The sequence below is a fragment of the Plectrocnemia conspersa genome, unplaced genomic scaffold (genome assembly GCF_051122295.1).
Source record: "Plectrocnemia conspersa isolate PC_06_02 unplaced genomic scaffold, ASM5112229v1 ptg000009l, whole genome shotgun sequence".
Classification (NCBI taxonomy): domain Eukaryota; kingdom Metazoa; phylum Arthropoda; class Insecta; order Trichoptera; family Polycentropodidae; genus Plectrocnemia; species Plectrocnemia conspersa.
The window spans coordinates 3,285,717-3,311,323 of record NW_028277173.1 but is presented as its reverse complement, the minus strand read 5'-3'; the positions used below and the strand labels follow the sequence as shown (position 1 = coordinate 3,311,323).

The 25,607-nt window shown below is 32.3% G+C and overlaps 1 protein-coding gene across 1 annotated transcript; it reads left to right on the top strand.

Annotated features, from left to right (window-relative positions):
• Nucleotides 1-184: 184 nt before the first annotated feature.
• Myo31DF (Unconventional myosin ID) lies at nt 185-25,454 on the top strand. Its single transcript, XM_088192081.1, has 13 exons — nt 185-354; nt 20,959-21,139; nt 21,211-21,332; nt 21,406-21,826; nt 21,893-22,438; nt 22,513-22,634; nt 22,701-22,851; nt 23,692-23,838; nt 23,907-24,283; nt 24,353-24,547; nt 24,665-24,959; nt 25,023-25,177; nt 25,252-25,454. Exons 1-13 carry the CDS (start codon nt 266-268, stop codon nt 25,418-25,420), a joined length of 2,970 nt encoding a protein of 989 aa, XP_088048207.1. The 5' UTR covers nt 185-265; the 3' UTR covers nt 25,421-25,454.
• The last annotated feature ends 153 nt before the right edge of the window (nt 25,455-25,607 follow it).

Below are 25,607 nucleotides of genomic sequence, written 5' to 3'. Positions count from 1 at the left end.
TTTATTTATTGTTCAATAAATATTATTGTTATGTATAAACAATAACTTTTACGCAACAAAGAATTTTATAAATTCATTTAATAAATAGTCTTTTTTTTAATTATTGACATTGCTTCATTAGTGTTGCCATCTTGTAACGTTCCGAAGTAACGAGTGAAATTCAAAAATAGCGAGCGACTAGTACGCGGCTGTGTCAGTTTGCCGGCGAAGTTCGTTGCTTTCGGTTGTGTCTTTTTATCGCCGGTCTAGTTTTGTTTCCTTCAGGATGGCGACAGCTCCAGAAGTGGGCGTACCTGACTTCGTACTGCTGGACGATCTAACGCCCGACCTCTTCGTGGACAACCTTCAACTCAGGTAACAAAAAATATAACATGCTCAAAATAATGAGTTACCGGGCTAATGTGTTTAAGAAAAAAACAACAATTATTTGAAAACGTATAATCTTTTAACTCTCACATATTACACACACGCAACACCCTAAAAGTGCACAATGCACAATGCACAATACGAACATTCCAATGAGAAACTGATGAAGTTTCATAGGTACTTAACATTCAAGGCACAAACTTATCAAGTTACTCACCGTCAAAGTGTTTCCACCTATGCATACGACACAATGCAATATTTTTTACAGTTACTCTTTCATACTCGATGTATAAAATGACACATTCTTATGCTTTGCTTGCGTTAAATCATAAGGATGTGGTCGTCCAGCAATGTCCACTATTGATAAGACTGTATTATTTGACTCATAAGCTATATTTATAAGCCCTGACCTAATCAGCTTTCCGCCCGGTGCTCGGTGAGCGTTATCAATATTGATTTTTTAAATAGTTCCAATCTATTGTTATTGTTATATAGGCGCAGGTGAGTTGTTTACATTGAAACGATTGTAACGCTTAATTACAGACACTTGTTTCATGTGTGGTAACTTCAAATTTTACTAGTGCAATTGTATAACTCTAAATTTGATTACCCAATCGATAAGCAACTTGATAAGCAGTGAATCATCATTGCTGTAATTATATTGTTTTATAATTAGAGATCTGATCGATGATCTCATCGATCGATTAATTGTGTAATTAGTATTATATTCAACATCATGCAGTAATGAAATATTATTTATTTTCATTTTAACAACATTTTTAATTATTCTTTTATTTAAATTATCTTAATTAGGTCTTTATTCTGATTCATAATTATAAATGTATAACTGTGTGACATTCCTTTATTTGTAAAAATATCGAGTTATTTATTTACTTTCCAAAATAAGCACAGCACAATAAAAATGATACCCTAATCCTAAGCATGCTGTGGGCAGATGTTTACTTATATTAATATAGCTAATTGTTTATATACTAAACAAATTTAAATTTTTTTTAAAAATTTGACTCAATTTTATTTTAATTATTCATTACGATATTCATTCGTGAGGTTAAGTTAAGTTAAGTTAAGTATCTCTATATACGTATGTAATTTAAACCCAGGTATTGATAATAACAAATCTAGTTCCACCCCCGAATTATCGATATTTGTCAGAGGACCAAGGACTGAAAAGGGCGTTAGACTAATTGTGACTTTATGCCGTACTTCTGAACTCATACTATTAGGACATATACCGGATTGATTAATACGAACCTCAGTTCCAGCTAAAAAATTGCCCCAAAAATCACTTTATTGACTAATTTGTAGTAGTGTATATGTTACACCGAATTGCTTATTACGTGAAATAGGCAAAAAGTTGCCTAATTCATTAATAAAGCGACAGTTTTGCACTTATCACAAATTAGGTAATAGTGGTTACACCGATCCGTGCAATTGCTTATTACGTGAAATAGGCAAAAAAGTGCAGAGACGTTGCTTCATTCATGAATTAGGCAAATTATCTGCCTAATGCGTGAATTGCGCAGGATTTTTTGCTTATTTTGTGGATTGAGCAAAGTAAATAATAGCGCTCGGGTGGTGTCTTTTGTATCTAAACCAAATATCATTTCATTATATAAAAATAAATTAATTATTAATTCATCTTTATTTGGAATGGCAAAAAAGTTTAGCATTTTGAATATGATGACGTACATGTATTTTGGACAGGTTAGGTGCGAGCAGTGAACACCCCATGATTCGTTGCAGAGAGTTATTCGTGGGGTGTTCACTGTTCACTAACGCTCGCTCGCTCACACCTATCCTATCCAATAGTTATTAATTATTTTATTTCATTTAATTTCAAGATATCCGCCAATCTCACGACTAAATAAAGTATAACGGACCACTATTTTTAACGCCATTACTATTCATACACTTTATAGGAGCAAAATAAATCGAATCCTTCAATAAAAGTTTCGCTACTGTCAAAAATGATATAAAAAACACTACCGAAGCGTTACTATTTCAGTTGCACTTTTCATGAATTAGGCAAATTTTTGCAGATTTTGCACAATTAGCAATATCATAGATTCGACGTAATGTCATTGTATATAATTTCAATAGCAAAAATGATCAGTCTGCCCCTTTTATTTTGTATATAAAATCGCTACCATATTCTGAGTTGGAATATTACAATTATGAATTTTTAAAGTTTTTTTTTATTTAAATTACTAGTTATTAAGTTATTTTCCTGTGGCAGCGTTCTAGCTTATAAACGATCGGGGAAATGGGAGGAGATCAACGATCCTCTTCTTCTTTGGCTCCTTGGCGATTCATAGATATTTTGTGGTGGAACTGTAATCTATAATAGAATATATAATAGATACCCTGGATAGGATGCTATGTAGAATCCTTTGTCTCATTGGCATATTCTGTCGCTTTTGAGCCATTCACAATAGATCCCGTTTTATCGTCAATTACGCCCAAAAAATACATAATGCTGGTCCATTATCCTTAACATTCCTTTCTAGCAGAACGCTAAAATGTCAGTTTTTAAATTGTTTAACGGATAGTATACAAGTTAATTGCTCTGTTACGATTTTGTACGGTCAAAACTCATTTTAAATTAAATAATAAATAGTTTTTAAATCACTTTTAGTAGTTAATTGTTTAAGAGTTCAACGCACTATTCATCGTAATCTCCAAATTGTTAAGATACATTTGCATTTGTATAGCTTTTTTTGTTGTGTGTGTACAAAAAAAAGTCTTTCAGAACAGCTATTTTCGAACTCCCTTTTTTAAATACAAGTCAATAAAAATAACGAATATAGCAATGTATTGATAAATATATAAATTATGCTAAATTGCTACAATCTTATTGTTGTCGATTTTTGCATTACTTCTAACGTAAACATGGAGCAACTTTCCCGCGAATCCATCCTTTCCAAGTTCACCTTGAGACATGCAATCGCGGTCGTCGTTACCACCGAAGGTCAAGGTTTTAATTCTCTTTTTGCAAATCTTGCAACTCCACCTTGTCCTCTTCTTCCTCAAGACGCGACCTTAGTGCGTTTTTGCTTCTCAGTGGAACATAAAAGAGGAACCGTTAATGGATGCTTCTAATGGCTTTTTCGAAACACGTTTTGTAGCTGGCACAGAAAAAACACAAGCAGTGGCCCTTATACGAAAATTGGTATATCTATCTAATCGGAATCGAGTTCGATTCCATCGTATTAGATTATCAATGATTCGCCTTACCCCTGAAGAACCGTGTTTTTTTAACTTACATATTGTGAAAGTTTGTGTTTAAAATTAAGCTATTTAAACATAATCCAATTAAGTATATTATAAATTCCGAAATGTAATATGAACCACTTGTTCAGCTGATCTAGTTTTTAAATATATAAATATACATAAGAGGCTTTCTATTATCATTAAGTAGTCGCGAATGCTAATCTAATCTCAGCTATTTATTTAACGTGTTTTATGCAACGTTACAGAAATTATCAACCTATTATTCAAATGCCTTGACCGATTTAATGTTACTGTTACAGGATGTGTAATATTATCTGGACTATGAGGAAAACATAGAATATGTTATTCATAGGATATATACCATAAATATGATATAATATCATAGAATAGACGACATTATATATTTTATAATAATATAAAGTAGAGTGTAAAATTATAAAAAAAAAAAAATTTTGTTGAAAATTTATTTTAACCTTTTATGTGCTAGGTGTGGATAAATCCGAATCACCGTGTACGGTTCGTATTTATCTCACGCTCAATAAAAAAATATTTTATTTTTGAGTGCTGAATTAATTTTCATATAAAGTCACGTAATAAATCAATTATACAGTAAAAACTAAATTAAAGACTTAATCCTGAAGGTAAATATAGTTGCAGCATAGAATGAATATAAACATAAAAAATTGTAATTTAATCTTTAAATTTATTTTTTACTGTAAAATCGACTAATTACGCGACTTTTATGAAAATTAATTTATCACTAAAGGGTTAAAATCGTACATTACATATTTTATAAACATAAAATATTAATATTTTGTTCACTACTTTAAGTCTTCAATACTGCTAAAACATGGAAAAGCACGAATTTAATAAATGGTTCAACTAGTTCGTGGTCCAATTTGTCGTGACCAACTTTTTCGATCTCTTCTATAAGTTCTTTTTTTACTCATCGATTTTCGTGATCGATTTTTTTTTATTACATATTGCCCGAAGATATTCGACTATTTAAGAGCCAGTCTCAAGTTTTTTCCTACATTATCAAAAAAACAAGGTGCAGAAATATCATTGAAACACAGTCCAAATTTGAGTCCATGTGCTTAAAAAAAATCCAGGATAGTTTTATAATCCATCGTCTTCATTGTTCCACCTTCCGCTCCGGAATATAAGAAGCACTCCCATATAATTGGCTCTCTGGATTTCGCACAGTTCCCTGTTAACATTTTTTGTCTGTCATTGTCAAAGTACGTAATGCAACCGTATAAATGTATTTTACTCTCATAAAAAAGCGTCACTATTTCACAGTCCGAAACACTCGAGCTTTGGTGTCGATTGGTCCATTTTATGCATGTTAGATGCATGTATTAAAAAGAAAAGATAGACAACACATTGCTGACAATCAAGTCCACATGAACAATATCTGAATGAGTCATTTCGGCAGCAGTAATAAATAAAATGAAACCTTTTGAAACATTTATAGCTCTAATTTAATAAATGTGCTAAAGTTACAAAATTAAATTTTTCCTTAAATATATTTGCAACACAAATTTACAGAAATATTGAAAATAGTATACAACATATTGCTGGCAATAAGGCAATACATATTGCTGGCAATAATAATTAAAACAAAACTTTTACTTATATAAAGTTTTAATGCTATATTTTAATTTCAAAGTTAAAATTAATAGTCTAGTAAATATGTATGTACTGTATTCATTATTAAAGCTGAATTTTTATATTTTTTTTATATTCGAATATATAATCTATAATAGTTGAAAATAGTGAATATTTGAAAACTCTCGTTATAACCGACCGAATGTAAATGTCTTGTCGATAACCTAATTGACGAATACATAATAGAAATTTTCATTCAAACTTAATTATAGGCGATTTATATGGTATTATATTTTTTATAAATATTTTCACCACGAAAGCTGAAGTCAATTGTCTATAGTTATTGTCTCAAAAACAATATAGACATTCCCTAAGTGAGTGATAAAAAGTTCAGATAAATTAATTTAAGGATTACGAATATTATATCTTAAATTATTTATGATTCCAATAAGTGCTGTAGATTTTATTGCATGCTACTGTACAATAAAACTGGTGTAAAAGTGATGTCAATTTTTTTCAAACTCATTATGCGTTATTCATCCGTCAGTCTCCCGGGTGGCTATTTATAAGCGAAACCATTATGGTCTCTTGGTTGTGTATATAAGTATTGTTTGAAGTAATTATTAATTTGTTTCAAATATAAAAGATAAAATCTAAGTCTATCGCTGACATTTGTGTTATCTATCGTCTTATTTATCTTTGTAATGCTGTTTTGACGTTTACTGATTGAACCGATTAATAATTAAGTGTAACTATTTTATACGTGAATACTGATATTTAGATTTTGAACCACTCTAGGTCTATCTTGTTTTCGAATATTAGATTACCATCGGCCGCGCCTTAATTGGCTCAAAGTGTCACAAAAGCCGATTTGCTTCTATTGCTTTTAACGATACGTCCCAAATTATAAAAAAAGTTGAATACCCCTGACCGCCTTAAGATCTTCCGTGGTAAATATTCGACGATCGGTCCGTTAGAACTTAAGGCCGATATGTTGTGGAATCGTCATTATTAACAATTGACCCGGGTCTACGGAGTTTGTCGAACTTTTCCGGCGTCGGCGCCCACCGTCTGAATCGCGTGACATTTGGCAATCTATTGTCATAGTCATAGTAGTCCCGGAAAGTAGGACGATTCCATTGCGAAAAATCCGTTTCATAACGTTCGATTGTTGTCTGGGTTTATGGGTATCAGATCGATATCAAATCTGATTCGAAAGGGAGATAAAACTAGATTTTCCTCTAAATATATATTTGTCAATGGGAAATTGTATATTGTGTATATAATAAATTGCTCGAAAATGAAGCGTTTATGTAATGTGCTTGTGTAGATAATTAAAAACAATATCAATGTGTATAAGTAGGATTTTGAGAAGAAACTGATAACGATAAGCTGTCAATTCAGATAAATTGTTAATTAAAAATATTGCTGTTTTTTAATAATAGCAATATAGGTTTTTGATATAGATATATCAGATAGCAAGGAAATAAAATTATATGTTGAGATAAAGACTTGAATTGTATTAAATATTAGCTATAAAATAGGTAGCGAACCACTTTTCACAATTGTGCCAAAATATATGTCTAAGTTACAAAATATTAAAAAAAAAATATTCTAAAATGTACGAAACACGATGCCTTACGTTGAATAAAAATTCAGCAGCTGTACTAGCAGGGGCGCATCATGTATAGAAGGTCTACTTATCGATAAGTACGCCTTTGCTTAAGGAAGGAACCAACGCAGTGGCTGTTTACAGAGCGCTACTAAAATTATAGAATTAAATTCCATGTTCTTTTCATTTATTTTTTGCTTTTATATGAAACTGTTAATATGTTTCTCGGGGTAAAAGTCGAGTAGTGTGACTTATTCATCAGTTAGACCCAGAAAAATCTGTTTGATACACAGTTTTATTGCGAAAATATACAAATTATACCGATATATATAATAAAAACACAGGTTTCAGTATCGGATGGCGGTGTCGAATGATTCAAAACTGTTAAATCAAGTCCTCGTCGTTCTGCAGTTGTAAAAATATTGAGTGCCTCTGGTCCCTAGTTCATCGTGGTCTTGATGTTTTCGATGCTCGTCCGTGGTGATGTGGTCAATCTTAGGACCAATAATGTTACTGTTTAGCTGCGCCTCCTGTGCATCTCTTTTACGCTATTTGTGGGAAAATATCTGATATATCTATTAAGCCATGAGTTATTGTCAGCAGACTATCGTGTTCCTAATTTCTGATTTCACTCGTGTTTTGTTTAGTAATGCACCTTTGTTATTAAAAACAATTTGATTTTGTATGTTTGTGTTTGAACGGTGAGGGGGTTATATATGTATATTAAACTCGTTTGTTTTTAAATATTTCAATTTTATTTCAGTAATTTTAATTAAGATTTATATGATTATTTTTAATAACCTAATATTTTCTTTTCCTATTTTTTTTCAGTATGTTTCACTAATAATATAGCTTTTAATTAAAATATATTTTTGTTAAATAATCGCAAATAATAAAATGAATGTGTATTTTGGGATATTAATTCATTTTTACTTATAGTCAATTTTATTATTATACATGCCAGGCGTTGACCCAATGCGTTACAGCGGGTTAAAAACACAATAAACACCAACAAGTTAGTAGTGATACACCAGAATGAAATCAGTCTGTATATTTGTGAATTTACAATATAATCCTAATCATCCGTGAAATTTAAAAAATCTAGGAAAACCTAATGATAATTGATTATTTCTTTAATATAGCAATTATCACCGTAAAGCTAATATATCGTATTTCGGTAACCAACGGGTTAAAAGCCGTCAAAAAATCAATAAATTAGGTTTAATTAAAAAAAGGTTGTTCTTACATTCTAAGCTTAAATCTCTTTTTATTTTAAAATTTAATTATTTTTGATTAAATATACATATAAGTATATTTTAGAAATAAATAAAAACATAATTTTGTATGTATATTTATATTCGCTAATTTGTATATTTTTATTCTTAGGCTGTGACTTGTTATGCGTGAGCCCAATACGTTACAACTGTATAACACATAACTGTAAAATACCAGATTTAAAACAAAGTCATTAGTGACACATATTTTATAGGCACGATAGAAATTGAAAAACAGTATATGGGATTTGAACTCAGTTTTGTTTATTTATTAGTCACTGTTCTATCTTGCTTGGTTTTTCCATTCATGTTTTATTTCATATGTCTATTATAATTTAATACATAAATTATTGATTTCTTAAAACGCCTATAATTTTGCAATGATAAAGCACTATCAAAATTTTGAGCGCAAAATTTGAGATTATTGACGCATTTTTCTAAATAAAAACTGAAATGCCGTGGTTCGTAAGGCGCTGGACTGATAATACAGAGGCTGTGGGTTCGGGTCCTAGCAGTAGACTCAAATCTGTGTTTATAAAAATGCGATATTATTAAAAACCGGGCCTACCTAAATCTATTGACTAAGCTGTATTTATATTTTATAATAATAAAACAGATGTCACTGATGTATAATTTTGTTTTAAATCTGAACTTGCACCACTGGTGTTTTATTGTGTTATATCTGTTGAAACGTATTGGGCCTGTCAAGTCAGCGAAAGAATAAAACATACAAGCAACTATAATAATATATAAAAAAAAAACATTTTTTAAAATATTCCTATATTTTCAAATGAAATTATGTATGTTTTTTAATTAAAAATAATTAATATCATTATTTGTTTTTTTAAATTTTTAAATTAAAAAAATTAAGGTAAAGAATAAAAGAATATTTTTTTTTTAATTAAATTTAAATAAAATTAAATGACGATTTTTTAACGATTTTTAACTCTATGGTTGCCGAAATAAATCAGCTTTTTTTAATTTGGCGCGAATTTCTGATGTAACATATTCGCTTCGGAGAAAAATAACAATTCGAAAATATATTTTATTTATATTTAGATAGTAATCATAAAATGACCGGCAATAAGGGGTTAAATTTGAAAATGATTTTTTTATGCATATCTAAGAAAAACATATTTTTTAAGTAAAGCATATATTTAATAATATTCTAAATAATTTACAAGACAATTTTTTTTCAATTTAATTAAACAATGTTATGCCGCGTAGAGATTTTTTCAATCTTTGAAATACAATTGAGGCGAATAATATTTATATTATACAAAGACTTTTATTAGCTATGTAATTTAAAAAGCATATTTTTTAAAATTCTTCACTAACCGCAAAGTTTCAATTGCGGTTTATTTTGTTGTATACTAAGATTATTATATTTATTCGTGTTTTATGACGTATATGTAAATTATTTTTAATTTATAATATATATGTACATTTAAAAAAACTTTATTTTATAGGAATAATATTCCTAAATTTAACTTGCATGAAGATTCTGTCTGCAGCTGTATTCAAATTTGGACCACTTGCGTTAATCAAAATGTATTCGTCCGCATTATGCATACGGTTCTGTAAGTCACTGACAAGTGTTTAATTATCTGGAATGTCAATATTTCACATGCGTAATTAACACATTCTTCGCACCACGTTTTCGACATACTGAAACTCGGTTGCGTTTTTATACAAATTCATTTTCAGACACCTGTTTGACACTTTGACAATCGCTGACGCGTCCATTACAACATAACGTTCCGGTAAATGTTTTTTTTTTAAAAGAGTACGCTATGTTTTAAATTGTTCAATACGTTATAATGAGTGGTGTGTGCATGTGCTTATTTTAGTGAAGCGCCCGCATATTCCTAATGAAGCATTTTTCATGTTAAAAAAAGATAACACAGGGCCGCATTTCTGACTTGTTTAGAAATTGTTCACCTGCGGCCATACCATCACTTATGTACCAAAACAAATTGTAGATGAATGCTTAGAAAAAATACTTCGGGCTTTAGGAATGTCGTGATTTATCGAGTATATGCAACTAGTAATGATTTATGCTAATTAGATTTGTTAGAAAGCATTTACACACGTGTTTAAAAGTGAAATTGTTGATTTATAATAAAAAAGTTTGTTCCTATATTCCTAGATCGTAGACAGTTTAGAGATTGTTAGTAACATTCTGCGTTAAACCATGATAATATACATTGACATTAAACACTTATGTGACAAGGCTAATGTTGTCATCTTAGTCATTTTCTAGACACGTAATAAATCGATACTAATACTTCTGGGAGGTCAAATTTTTTAGATGATATCATAGTTTAATTTTCAATATCACTTTTTTGCTCAAAAACGCAATTCGAATTAAAGTTAATTACCGTTTGATAAATGTATTAATAATAAAGTATTTAAATACTAATGTATGTTTCTGGACGTGTATGTATTTTACGCGTTTATGCTGCTCTATGTCTATGAAACTCAATATGACAGTTGCGAAACGTCTATTTTCTTTTCAAACCCAAACCTAATCTAACGCAAATTCTAAAACTAATTATAGTTTTAAAACTTTCATTAGTTCAAGTCCAAAATACAAACTTAGCCAACTTATCCCTCAGGGAAAATAAGCGGAAGAATAGTACAGACAAACATCGCATCTCACATATTGCTCCATAGTTTGTTTACAAATATTAAGATATTATTATGCACTTCTAATATAAGAGGGCTGATCGAAGCACATCCAAACTGAATTTTAGTCAATAGGAGAGCGCAAAAACAATTATCACTCCTCAGAAGTCAAAAATTCACGTCAAAAGCAATAAAATCGTGTCGGCGCTGTCGCAGTGGGAACGCTCGGTAACGAGCGTTCCCACTGCGACGGCGACGCCACGATTTTATTGCTTTTGACGTGGATTTTTGACTTCTGAGAAGTGATAATTGTTTTTTGCGCTCTCCTATTGACCAAAATTCGGTTTATATGTCTTTTATTCGATGTAATATTGTTATAAAATGTCTTAATATAAACGCTTGATAATCGAGCGTTTTTATTAAGAAACAATTTTTCTAGTCTTACATCGTGATGATTAATTAAAATCGAGCTGGTCGTATATATTAGGTATTGAAAATTCAGCTTATAGAGAATATCTTATATATTTAAAAAAAAAAGTGCTTGAAAATAAGATTAATGATATGGATGAAAGGTAAATAGCAATGGTTTCTAATTTCATTATTAAATGTATTATGTTGGACAACTGGTGAAATGAGTACGAACAGTTTTTTTTTTTTTGCTTGCATTGGTTTAGTCAGTTAAGTATTTGATTTGGTCGGCCTTGATATACAGAGAGCAAAAACAGCTACTTGAAATTGTTGTATTCTATATTGCATACATACATTTCGTTCACAACCTCTTTTTAAACTGCAGCTCTTTAATTAATTGCAGATTGGTATTCTTTGGTATGCATGGTATTCGCAGTGGTGGTTGTATTATTATATGAGAAATTAAACTAGAAGTAAGATGTGTTTTACAATATTTATAAAATGCGCAGTTGAGCATCTTATAAATATTGTAAAAAAAAAGTTATAAAAAGTATATTCTTGGATGCTATAATTAGCAGTATTCATAATTTAAAATAAAATTTTTAATATATTTTTTAATTTATGAATCTAGGAACTGTAATATTTCAAACACGATACATATATAGAACTTCAAAAATGATTTTTTGGGTCAGAATTTATATTAAATAATCAGAATATAAGCGGCCAGAATAAATATTAAATGGTATAAATTATTTGATAGTTGATCAGAATAATTTTTTTCAGCTAGAAATAGTGTTATTAATGCTGTAACGCTGTATATTTGTACAACTGGTCGATCTGTCATTCGCATATCAGCAGTTTATTATCATTATCAGTGTGTTTGTTTATTTAACTTATTTGGTTGCGCTCGCTACATTGTCAGATGTCAACACAGTAAACCAAGCGTGCTCTCGGCTGTCGCTCTATCGTTATTCCCGCTTCGTTCGTCTTTAAATAATATACTTATGACCATTCATTATTTTAATTCTGATCGTCCTATATTTTTATTCTGACTATGCTATTTTTATTCTAATAATTTTATATTTATTCTAACCTTGAATAATATAATCATGACCAGGCGAGATTTGATTTTTATTCTGACTCAAAGTCCCATTGAATTTATTGCCATTTACTATTGCACTTTTGATTCTTAGTTACATATGTTATCGACATATCGAAGATCAGAGATTTCCTTACACCAACTTTGACCGCAATTCTACTCCTCAAGGGTTTTCTCGTGGTATAATCGCCATGTGTGTTAAATATAAGCAGCTTTATTAGCTATTTATGTACACATTTTCTGCTGGAATACGATGGTACAAGGTACTCAGCTTAAACATGTGTAATCAATGTGCAAAGAAGACGCAATCAAGACTAATTGGTTCCATGTGGAACTTCAACTACAACTCGTCGCTTTGATTCTTTTCAATTAGTGTTTTTTTTTCTGTGACCTGATTTGCCAGAATCCGTGCGAGTTCAAAGTCATGATCAAACCGCTCTCGTAATCTCGGCGATTGGTTTCACTTTCCGTTTTCACTCTTCGGCCAACAGAAGCTCAACCAGTCCGCCTTTTCAGCTTTTTCCGACTAGTCCGGAAAGCGAATCGATAATCTGCGATTCGTGTTGTCGTTTTCTTCTGCGTACCGAGTGACGCCATGACTGAGTCACAAATTACGTCACTCCTCAGGGTTATCATGCGTTCGGATAACAGAACTCTCTCCTATGTGACTCACGCCAGCTTTGATTCACCTGGTAGCTAATTAGCGAGCATTTGCTTTATTAAAATGGAATGCAAGAGTTGTACATGATTTGGTATTATTGTGCTTTCAAGTTTAGAGCACATGTTGAGCAGCTTTAAAAACAATCCACGACTTTCTTATGAATGGCATTCTTGAAGCATGTTCTTGTACAAAGTCATACGTGTATCGTATGCAAATTTATTACTAGTTACCCTGCCATAGCTTTATATGTTAAATTGTACTATAAAAAAGAAATAATTGCATATTATACGGTTTTTATCGCGGCGTTGATAAGCGACGACACCGACGCTCGCTTTACTAATAAGCAAGTGCGCGTTCCAATTCTTCAACGCCAATTATTTCAAACACCGTTTAAAAAGTGATGCTTTTTACAACTCAATCTGCGAAATTGCACACACACGCGTATCCGAAAATAAATGCTCTAGATCCGATTACAGATTTTTTTGGAGAAAAACTTTCACGGCGACCAGAATGTGACGAACTGACGCGTGTGGTCACCAAACCGTATTCTCGTAGTCTTATTGGAGAGGAACCCCTCAATGGTTTAAATTTAGGTCTCGTTCGTGTGTTGGTAATCTCGGTCTAGAGAACACGACACCATAGTTTCACTACATCTTTCAAATCATATCCTAGAACAGTGCTACTCAAATGGTGATAAAAAATATTTTAAATTTTTCTGAATATAAGCTGTGTGACCTGGCTGTTGATCAAGAGTTAACAAATATTTTTAAGTGCGACTTCGCCTTGTACTTTTTTAAATCAAAGTGAATTCTCATGACTACTCAAAATTGCATATATGTACATTCGTCATCACAAAAATTGCTTATAGAAGAAAAAATAAAAGTTTAACCACTATCATAAATATGGCTCAAGTATACTGCTTGCACTACACTCTCTGGAAGTTGTCCGAACTGAAGTTCAACTGAAGTCGGCCGAGGTCGCCGACTTCCGAGTAGCGGCCACACTGCCACAAATTTCATATGCCGTTTGGACGGCGGCCGTGAATGACGTCCGCACGGCAGCTGCTGTCACGTACAGCTGGCATATTTGCGCGGGATCGAAAAATGTGCCAAATAATCGCAATTTTTAAATTGTCATATTATTAAAATTACGCTACTGATAATTATAAAAGTTTGTGTGGGCACTCACCAATACAATATCAGTGAAAACTTCGGTCGTAAATATTCAATTTACGCAAAATCTTTGTCGGCTTTTGCAAAATGCCATAAGGCATAAAAATGATACTTCAGAATACGAACACCACATCTGTGACTATCCTAGAATTTGTCGCCATCGATTCTAAATAAGAATTCGTTATGGTGTGACATTTATATAAACCGATCTAGGAAAATACATAAGGATATTTGAAACAATTTTTTAAACAAAATCAAGTACCACTAATTATTTTTTAGTTATTTAATTGTATATGAAAAAAAAATATAATAACGATATCTGTTAGAAGAATATACTATCAAAAATATAATTAATCCCTTTTGGTGCCCTAAAATATTCAAAGATGTCAGTAAGAGTCTGTTGAAGTCCCCGATAAGCTTGTGGTAATATAACTTGACCACGTGACCACGATGCAGCGCTCGTCATGCGTGTTGACCATAAGACACCTACGCGCATACTGAAATTGAACCGAGTTACTCGTTCTATCTCAGTTTGCGAAATACCATATCATTATCTCTCTCACTCTCATCACTTAACACGCGAGAGAGCGAAAGGGGAAGTATGTCAACGCTCGCGCTCGAAAGAGCAGCTCCGACTTCGGTCCGTTTGCCGACAATGAATTACCCTCACTTTACCTCCCGTTCTCGATAACCTCGGACAACTTCCGAGAGATTTTAGAGAGGACAGAACCGAACTCGACCGAAGTAACCCACTATATTCTCCGTCCTTGGCCAACCTTGGCCAACTTCCAAAGAGTGTAGTGCAGGCATAAATATCTATTTATTTTTACCAAATTAAATCAGAACAAGTCATAAGATATTCAAACAAATTAAAAAATAAGTCTGTGCCTGGTACTGAATATTTTAGTAAAATTATTTAATCTGAAAAACGAAATATTCTCCGATTGCCCAAAAATTGCCAAAATAACTCCTTTATACAAAGTTGATAATAGGAGAATCTTTAACAATTATCAAATCTATCAAAAAAATTGAATCAATCTTAGCCAATAGAATAAATATTTTTTTTTAAAACATAATTTTTTTATCACATATGTATTTAGAAACAAATACAATACAAAATATTTAGCTTTTGATTTAATTAATGAAATACAATTGTGGGGTTTTATTCTCAAAACTCACGTTAATTTACTGTGACCAATATAAATCAATAGCGTAATGGATGGGATAACACACAAAAGCCCTCGTTACGACCAGAAAATCACACAAATAACACGAGTTTTGTTCTTACTGTAAATATTCTGTCATTGAATGAATATTTATTTGCTGCAAAACGATTGCGGATTTAATAAATCACCGGATCCACAAGATTCCCGTTGGAGTATACGACCTTGGACAATGGCCATCTAGCAAATGTTGCTTTCTAAAGGCGTATTCCTATTTCTTTGTTCTAAGAAACGAGTACATATATTGCCAGCAAGCTTTGCAGCCCTGAGAGGAGAGGGTAGTCACAAACAGTATACTGTCATGGGACTCCTTCATACGAGCACCATCGTAGCAGAGAGATCCTTCACTATACTGTCGCTGCCACGTCCCCTACGAGATCTTTGAGGTCCATGGACATCATCCCTGCGCCAGTTTCTCCCACCACCACTCGGAGAAAATTCAACTTTCATTAGGTTTGGTTTGGGTTTGAACAGAAAATGGACGTTTCGCAACTGTCAAATTGAGATTCATAGATATTTTAGAGTAGCATATAATTTCACTAGCGCCTATCAATTAAATTATATTTTAGCTAGTATAAATATATATCTACCGGTGAAATGTATTTTGACTTCACTACTGAAAATATAACTCTACTGAAAAATACACATTCACTGTAACATTAGTATGTAAATGTATATATTGCAACATATGGAAAAGTTGAAATCATATAATTTTATCAATAACCAGCCAGATTAATTATGTTTTCATTCGTAAAAATATATATCTACCGGTGAAAATGTATTCCAATATGATTTTACTAAATTGATACATTTAAAAAAATATTTTTAGGATAGATTAGCGACTATTTTTTTAGATTTTCTTTGAGGGATGATCTGAAAATTTTATATTTTTTTAATGTTTCTATTTCATTAAGATTCCTAGTATTTTATTAAATGGTTTGCATTTTTCTGTCTAAAATAAAGGGATCTTTGGATAATTTGCTATTTACAAATTCATGAAATTATAGTAGGTGTATCAACATTGCCTGGAAAAAATGTTTGAGTAGCACTGTCCTAGAATAGCTTAAGTGTATCCAGACACCCACTATCCAATTAAGCATCTACCTCAAATTTTCAAGTTATATTTAGTGCGGAAGATAAAGGACCCTCGCCTCTATTGTGCAGTGGTAGTCACGCTCTGGTTGCTTGCTGCATTGTACTCTGTTGCCATTTGATGAACTTCTTTCGCAATAGGACTTCTGGGTATCAAAATCGATTAACACCACCCCTTCGGCACAATTCAAAGGAAATGTTGACAGATTTATATGAAAAATTAGGCTACCGAAAGGTTGAAGTATGTATTTTTTATGGAGCGCATTGTTAACCTTCTATTATTGTGATGCGTGCCCGGAAATGTTAATCAGCTATGTTTGTTGCCATGTTTTTTTGGACGCTTGTGTATCATAATTAAATATAGTGCACGTGAATGAGCATTTAAATTTCATTGATACTCATTTCTCAGAATCCCAATCACTTGAAAGTTTAAATACATTTTCTTCGAACTCTATGAATGTAGCATATTCTTATTCTATTGACTATACATTTTATCTTGATTATTTAATAAATCTTTAAAAATGACAATACACGTTTCTTCCGCGTACTTGTCATACGTACGTGACACACCTTGAAGTAAAGATAAAAACATCACCACGACGTGTGACCGAATTTGGATGACTCAGGATGAGCACGATGTTATTTTGAAAGGTTTTACTTTGGTTTTTTTTCATATGCACCTCGACTCGAGTGTCCATATTTAAAAAGCTAAATTTGGAACGTTCCACACCCTGATGTCGCTATGTCTATCTATGTCCATGGAAGTTTATTGGGGGGTTATATATATCATATATACATATGTACCATAGAATGATTTTGGTACTATGAATGTTCTAAATGACTAAAGTTCTCGCAAAAATAGCAACCGCATTCACATACACACACACACTCCAAACTGGTTTTGGTCATCAGGCGCTTGCGTTCTCTTGCGGTCATCGCTGGCGTTTTAGTTACATCAGTTTTAACAATCCAAATTATGCAGACATGCCATGCTTTCTAAGCTCTTCTGCGCGCATCTCCCAAAAATTTCATAAAAATCACCACGCGTGATATTTATTTATTAAGAAGTGCTATGGTGTTTTTTTTCAATTCGAGATTCTCCAAAGCGAGAGTGACGACCTCGCCCGTCTGCTCGCCCACACTCAATTGGCTCTGGAATCAGATGAGCGAAGAGGTGAATTCGGTGCCATGTGCGCGTGATAGATGCTAGTCGAATTTGAACTACCTCCCCCACTAGATAGAACAATTAAGATCTAACTTCCAACTTTATTTGTCTGATCATTCTACGTCTATCTTCAGACTAAACATAGTTCATCTTTAAAAACACCTTGTAGACGAATCTTAAACAACTTTATATACTGCCCCATCAAAACTATTATTTTAAGCATCAATAAATATATTAGTTTGTCATTTAATGAGTTAATAATTGAAAATTAGATCCCAAAACAAAAAAATTCTCGATAACCTCGTCTATGCATTGCCTAGCGATGACTGACTTAATAACAACAAAATCGCAATCTATATTATGGGCCAGTTAAAAACGATTAACATACTATAACGTTATAAACAAGGACAAAAATCACAAACCCGGATAAATCGGGACGTACAAGGACTAAGCCGCGTAGATATAGTCTTATTTTTTTTCAGTGTAAGCTAAACACCAGTGGTGTAACTCGAAAAAAGTCTTGAAATCCGCCCTTGATTTTTTTTGGTAGCTACTATGAATTTTCTGTAATTACTATTTTGAAAAGAGCTTCAAAATTGTATCCTCTGCTTATTCTAAAACATTTCTTAAGCACGTTTTCGTGTATGTGGTATATGAACTAGATTATGTAGTTATGTAGAACATCACAAACGAAACACATGTTTTATTAATATATGTTATTGACTAAACGCTACAACATATTTATCGTCCACAATCAAAAAACTATTAAAGTTATATTGTATTCGTAACTAAAAACATTGAGTTTTAGATGCGTTTATTTTATATCTATCTTTTGCGACTTATTTTTAGTTTATTTAAACTACGTTTAAGAGCGTTTTTTTAATATAAATTATTATTAAACCACAACAGTTTTAAAATTGATCGTACAATTTGTAAAATTTCGCAACGTCGTCGTTTTATGAAATGTATATTTTAGTGCATTTGCTTTTGAAACTGTTAATGTATACCGGTTAATGAATGATACGCCGACAAAAAATATATATAAATTATTTTTATGAGTCATTCACGACTAATTTTGCCGTAACGATTATGGGCGGTCCCAACAGCGAAAATTTTCGGCATTCTTATTCTTCATCCAGTGGTGAAAAAAAAGCTAATTGATATCTCTTATAACTCGCATTTACCCCAATACCGTCTTTAAAAATCCACGATTTAGAAAACCATCTTAAATATAGATTTCAGCAGTACTTTTTAACCCTTTGAAATGTATAGAAAATTTTAGAGAAATTGCCTATATTACATGAAGTATTAAAAATATTGAGATACACAATAAAATAAAAATGGGCAAAGTGAGGAATGTTTTTTTCGTATTATTTAAATATTATTTAATTATAAATGGTCAGTTAAGTAACAATTGCTGATATTAACCCTTCAAGCAGTATCGCCGTACATTTACGGCGGTTGATCTTTCACTGTTTTGAGATAATCAACCTAGTTTTAAATTTACATATAAATAAAAAACATATTTATATAATATGTAAATGATTTTTATGGAAAATAATACCAAAAAATAATGATAATAAACACCAAAAAAAATATTGACAGCCTCTGAATTGATACAAAAAAATCCACAAAAGCCCAATAATATATAAAAAATATGTAAAATAAATTAACGAAATTTAATATTTTTGTAATTAACAAAATATAATATTATTTTGATTTAATGTAAATGATTGTGATAGAAAATTATACTAATAAATAAAAGAGTATGAAATAACAAAAAATAATATATCATATTAATTTTTTTTTAAATATTTTAAACCTCTGTATTGATATAAAAAAAAATCACAAAAGCCGAATAATATATAATAAATATGTAAAATAATTTAATAATAGAAATATATTAAAACATACTAATACAAAAAATAGTAATTCAAAACAAAACAATGAAACGTTGAGAATCACTGATTTTTCCCTATAATTTACTATAAATGCAATATAAAATAATTATAGAAAAATACGTAAAATTAACTCACTCCCATGTTTATACTAACAAATTAACAAATGTGTATAAATTTAAATAGTACTTAAAGGGTTAACAGTTCATAAGCTCTGGATGCACTTTTTAAAGTTCCTAAGTTGGAACTAGAGACTTAAATCTGAATATTCGAATACCGTTTTGCCCGTTTTTTAACTATATTGTTACTCTAAAATATGTTGTTATTTGTAGGGATACTCATCCCCCTCCCCTGCAGATTTTTGGCTAGAGTACCTATAGCTAATTGTGATTTTTTATTTTGCCATATTTATCTTCTTATCCTCATTCTAATTATAACAACTAAAAGCCGACATAAATGCAGTCGCATAAAAAATAATAAAAAAACAAAAACACTGTAATTGCCGAAATTCCAGAAATTACTCATATTTCAGGGTTAAAATTATGCAGCTGTGTATTTTATTAGTGGGTGGTGGTACTGAACTTTTTATTTATTTAAGATCAATTTTAAGTTTTGATTTTAAAAAGTTTGCAACATTTTAATGCTCTATTATTTAAAAAAATAAAATTAAAATAAATAAATACCTTGTATTTTTAACGTAAAAATTTGTATTTTTCGATTCTTAATTTGATATTAGAATAGTTGAAAATAACTTATATTTTAACCCTTTAAACGACAGCGACTAATTAGTATTTCTTTCTTAAAATAAATATAAAATACTTGGTTTACTGATAAATGATGCTAGTACAATAATCTTTACGAATTAAGAAATAACAATTTGTAAATATTTAATTAATTTAAAAAAAAATTATCAACAAGTGACACACGGGTGAGTCACTGGCGTTAAAACTCTAGTTGGTAGATTTGTTTTGCGGCCCTAAAATTATATTGGAGACCACTGCGTTGGTATAAATTACATTGTAAATATAATGTGGGTTTTACACTTACTACTCGCTCGTAAACAAAAACCGTAGGGATAAAATTGAGTCCTTAATCAAAGATCGTGAAAAATTTCTCCCTTACTTACAATAAAAAATGTGAACATTTTCCAAAAATTCCTCCCATTTATATAAAAAAAGACTGGCATATTTTTAAACCTGTGAGATGCATATGACCAACAAACATTAACCTATAAAATTCACTCATATCTAGGTGTTTCTTATAAAAGCGCAAAATTACTTGTAATTTGAATTATAGTTTGAGTATTGATTGTGACGGAATTGATAAGATAAGCACTGTTAGCATCGCTAAAGCGATGTACCGATAAAACAATACTAGCACATCTATTTTAAAATTAAATCAAGCATACAATTTCAACTGATTTTACTTTCACAATTTATGACCTATGAAAAATAAGTTTGCCCATTTCACTGATTTAATTTTGCTTTTTCTTTATAGATTTCAAAACAATATAATATACACGTACATTGGAGAGGTGCTGGTTTCAGTAAATCCGTACAAAACATTAGACATTTATGGACCGAACACGATGGCTCAGTACCGAGGCCGGGAGCTATACGAAGTTCAGCCTCATGTATTCGCAGTCGCCGACGCATGCCAAAGAGTACTTAGACAACAGGTGAGCTTTTAATCTCTTTAACTGTATTTAAAAAGTATGCTTAAATATTTATATATAATTTGCGATTTTAGTTCAAAGACACGTGTATACTTATCAGTGGTGAATCAGGCGCTGGTAAAACGGAGGCTTCCAAATTCATAATGAAGTACATTGCAGCAAACACAACTCAAATTCACAGAGATTATATAGAAAGGTATTGATTGTTGCGTTTTATATATTATTTGATTGATGTAATGTTTTGGTTTAATTAAACGAGTTCGTTTCAGGGTTAAAAATGTACTTATTCAATCGAATGCGATATTGGAAACGTTCGGAAATGCTAAAACGAACAGGAACGATAACTCGTCTCGATTCGGAAAATATATGGATATACATTTCGATTATAAAGGCGATCCTATTGGCGGTCATATCAGCAATTATCTTTTGGAGAAGTCTAGAGTTGTGAGTCAACAGGCCGGCGAAAGAAATTTCCATTCTTTCTATCAGTTGTTAGGCGGCGCATCGGATACACAAATCAGAAGCTGGGGATTGCTGCGTAACAATCACTATAAAGTAGTCGGTCCTAACAAGCCGACTTCGGTCGATTCTAAATCTTTCAACACCACCAATAACTCATTCACGGCTCTCGGATTCTCAGCGAATCAACTACAAGAAATCTGGTCCATAGTGGCAGGCGTTGTTCTTTTGGTCAGTCGATTTATTTAATTAATATAATTTATATTATTATCAGTTTTTTAACAATGTGTATTTCAGGGAGAGCTTGCTTTTTCTGGCGACGGCAAAGATATGAAGATCACCGGTCCGGTGGATCTATGCTGCCGAGTGCTCGGCGTCACTAAAGCTTCCTTGGAAGCAACCATGATGGGCAGAGTCTTATCAGCCGGTGGCGATTTAGTCAACAAGGAGCATAATTGTTTAGACGCCGAGTGCACCCGCGACGCTCTCATAAAAGCCGTGTACGACAGAATGTTCACTTGGATCGTGAAGATGATCAATTCGGCTATCGAAGTGCCGAAGACGTCGTCCAAGAACTTGCTCATCGGCGTTTTGGACATATACGGCTTTGAGATATTCGAAAAGAACAGCTTTGAACAATTCTGCATCAATTATTGCAACGAGAAGCTGCAGCAACTATTCATCGAGCTCGTGCTTCGACAGGAACAGGAGGAGTATCAACGCGAGGGCATCAAATGGACGCCGATTCAGTATTTCAACAATAGAGTGATTTGCGAGCTCGTCGATGCTCCGCATAAAGGGATCATTTCGATCATGGACGAAGCTTGCCTCAATCCGAAACAGGTGAGCTTATACTGATCCTTGAATGTTAGAAAAATATCGTTATCAATCTTATGTAAATATTTTATTTTTAACAGATATCTGATGAAGTTCTATTAAATGCACTAGACTCTAGATTAGCTCAGCATCCACATTACACATCTCGCCAACTGTTACCGACAGATAAGGCTCTACAACACAGAGAGGACTTCCGCATTACGTATGTTTATTTATATTATCTTACAAATTGACGAGAGAGATATTAAATGTATTTTTAATATAACAGGCACTACGCGGGAGATGTTACATACAGTATTATCGGTTTTATGGATAAGAATAAAGACGCTTTATGGCAAGATTTGAAAAGACTGCTGTATTCCTCTACTAATCATAGCCTCAAGGATATGTGGCCTGAAGGAGCAACTCATATCAAAGAGGTTGGTATTATTTATTATTAATTAGCTTTCTTACTTGAGTGTTTTAAATGGTTGTGACATATAATTGACCATAAGAAAAGCATTCATTTCTGAACTAAATTTCTGCTATGAATTCAACAATGAAATTTAGAAATGTGCAACCCCAAAAGTTGCACAATAGCCGCACTTAAGCGGTATCTCCGTACATGTACTGTGGTTGATCTTTCACTGTTTTGAGGTACCCCAGATGTATATATATAACTGAAGAAATAATAAATATGAAACATTATATTTTTTCAAATTTAATGTAATTAAAAATGATTTACATAGAAAATAATACCAATAAATTAAAGTCTATAATATTTTTATAAAAAATATTGAGAACCTCTAAATTGATATAAAAAAAATCCACAAAAGCCGAATAATATATAAAAAATATGTAAAATAAATTAACGGTATTTAATAATAGGAAAGTGTTAAAATAAATTATTAAAACATACTAATACAAAAAAGTAGTAAAATAAATCAATACAATAAAACGTTGGGAATCGCTGATTTCTTTTATAATTTACTATTAATGCAATATAAAATAATAATAAATGAATAATTACAAAAAATATGTAAAATTAACTCACTACTCAAAGGGTTATTTAAGACATTTTTCTTCATAAAAATTATTAATGCCCTCGCATCGAATAAGCATTATTTGAACTATTCTATCCAACGTTAGGCATCCTCAAAAGTTAAGCTTTCATGAAGGGATGGATCAGAAATGGAGCTAAACACTAACGTGATTGTCTCTAAAACAGCCTTGCACCATAGACTATTATCAAGTATATGATTATTTTTTTATAATTTCAGACTTCAAAACGACCACCGTCAGCGGCTTCACTTTTCAGAGCCTCGATGTCGTCTTTGGTTCAAGGATTGCAAACCAAGGAGCCTTTCTACGTCCGTTGCGTAAAGCCAAACCCTCATCAAAGTCCTCACAATTGGGACAGACAATTAGTGAGTCTTAAGATTATTATAAAAATCGCAAACACGTATCGAATCTTCTAATTAAATTATTTTTTTAGGTGCAACATCAAGTCGCATACTTAGGGTTGGTGGAAAATGTACGAGTACGTCGCGCCGGTTTTGCAAACCGTCAACGTTACGACCGCTTCCTGAAACGTTACAAAATGTTGTCGCAGTTCACGTGGCCAAACTATCGTCAAGGAAACGATAAAGAAGGCGTTATCATTCTCTTGAACGACTGCAACATCTCTGACGTACAATTCGGCAACACTAAACTTTTCATAAGGAGCGCACGTACCCTTCACTCGCTTGAAGAAGCTAGAACGGCTCTCATTCCGGGCATTGTGATTTTACTTCAAAAACTATGGCGCGGAACCCTAGCACGCAGGCGATACAAGAAATTAAAGGCGGCATTAGTCATTTTGTTAGCTTATAGGTAAAAATATTGTGTTGTGCTATGATATTTGCTCTTAAAAAATATTTATAAATTTGTTTTTATTTTTAGGAGATACAAGAGTAGGGCGTACATTGACGAGTTAAGAAAACGCGTCATATCTTATCGCCGTAACAATATGCCGCTGAATAATTGGCCACCAGCTCCTCGTCACGTACCTGTTCAATTACTGCAGGCTGCATATAGACGGTGGCGCTGCTATCTTGTGCTAAAACCCTTCCCGAGAGATCAATGGCCACAATTAAAGTAAGTGATAATAATCGTGTCGAAATATTTATTTATTTAGATAATGTTTCAGTATATTTTAATTTCTAATTATTTAATTTATTAATAAGCTAACGAAATGTTTAATGTCTGATTCAGAATGAAGGTATCAGCAGCAAGCGTACTCCGAGGAAGGCGCTCCAACTGGGGAGCGTCTCGTCCCTGGCTCGGCGATTATCTCGGCCAACCGTCCTACAATCCAGCTATAACTACCTACACAAAAGGAGCCACCGCTTTAAGAACCACCGGAAAGACGTTCTTCTCGTGCCGATGTTATAAAGTGAACCGATTCAACAAAGTATCAGAGCGTTGTTTACTCGTCACTGAAACGTCCATCTTAAAACTGGATCCCCGCACTTTTAAACCAATGAAAAAACCCATATTGATATCCGAGGTTTGTCCATCGATGATCCATACTAATATATGTATCAGATACATTATTAATTTTATTTTACAGCTCGGTATTGTGAGAGTGATGAGTAGTAACGTTCAGCTGATTGTCATGAGCATTCCTTCGACCAAAAACGACTTTGTGATTGCTTTGATTCCACCGGCTCCCGGTCAAGATATGGTCAGCGAATTGATCGGTATTTTAGCTAATCGTTATTACGCGTAAGTGATTTTTTTATTTAAAATTTATTATCAACGATTTCGTTTGTCTTAATTTTTTTATTTATTATCAACAGTATGAAAGGAAACGATTTGACCGTGGAAGTCGAAGTCGGTGAGACTACTTGCTGCATGCTGGGAGGAAAGCCTCGGCCGTTGCAGCTGACGCCCAACTCCGGCGGAGCCTCTCCGTTTTCGCACGCACGTAACATAATTACTTATCACCCGAACTCGGTCTGCGCATAATCCGACCGCGTCCTTTGCACCAATTGACGTACATGACTGTGATAACGTTTAATGTTAAATTAATAGATGCTTTATTTTATTTTTTTATTATTTTGTGCATTTTTTTTCGCCAGTATTAGTAAAGTTATGTTGTTTGATTGTTTGGAGTTATACTTAATAGTACGCGTGTATACTTAAAATATGAGTT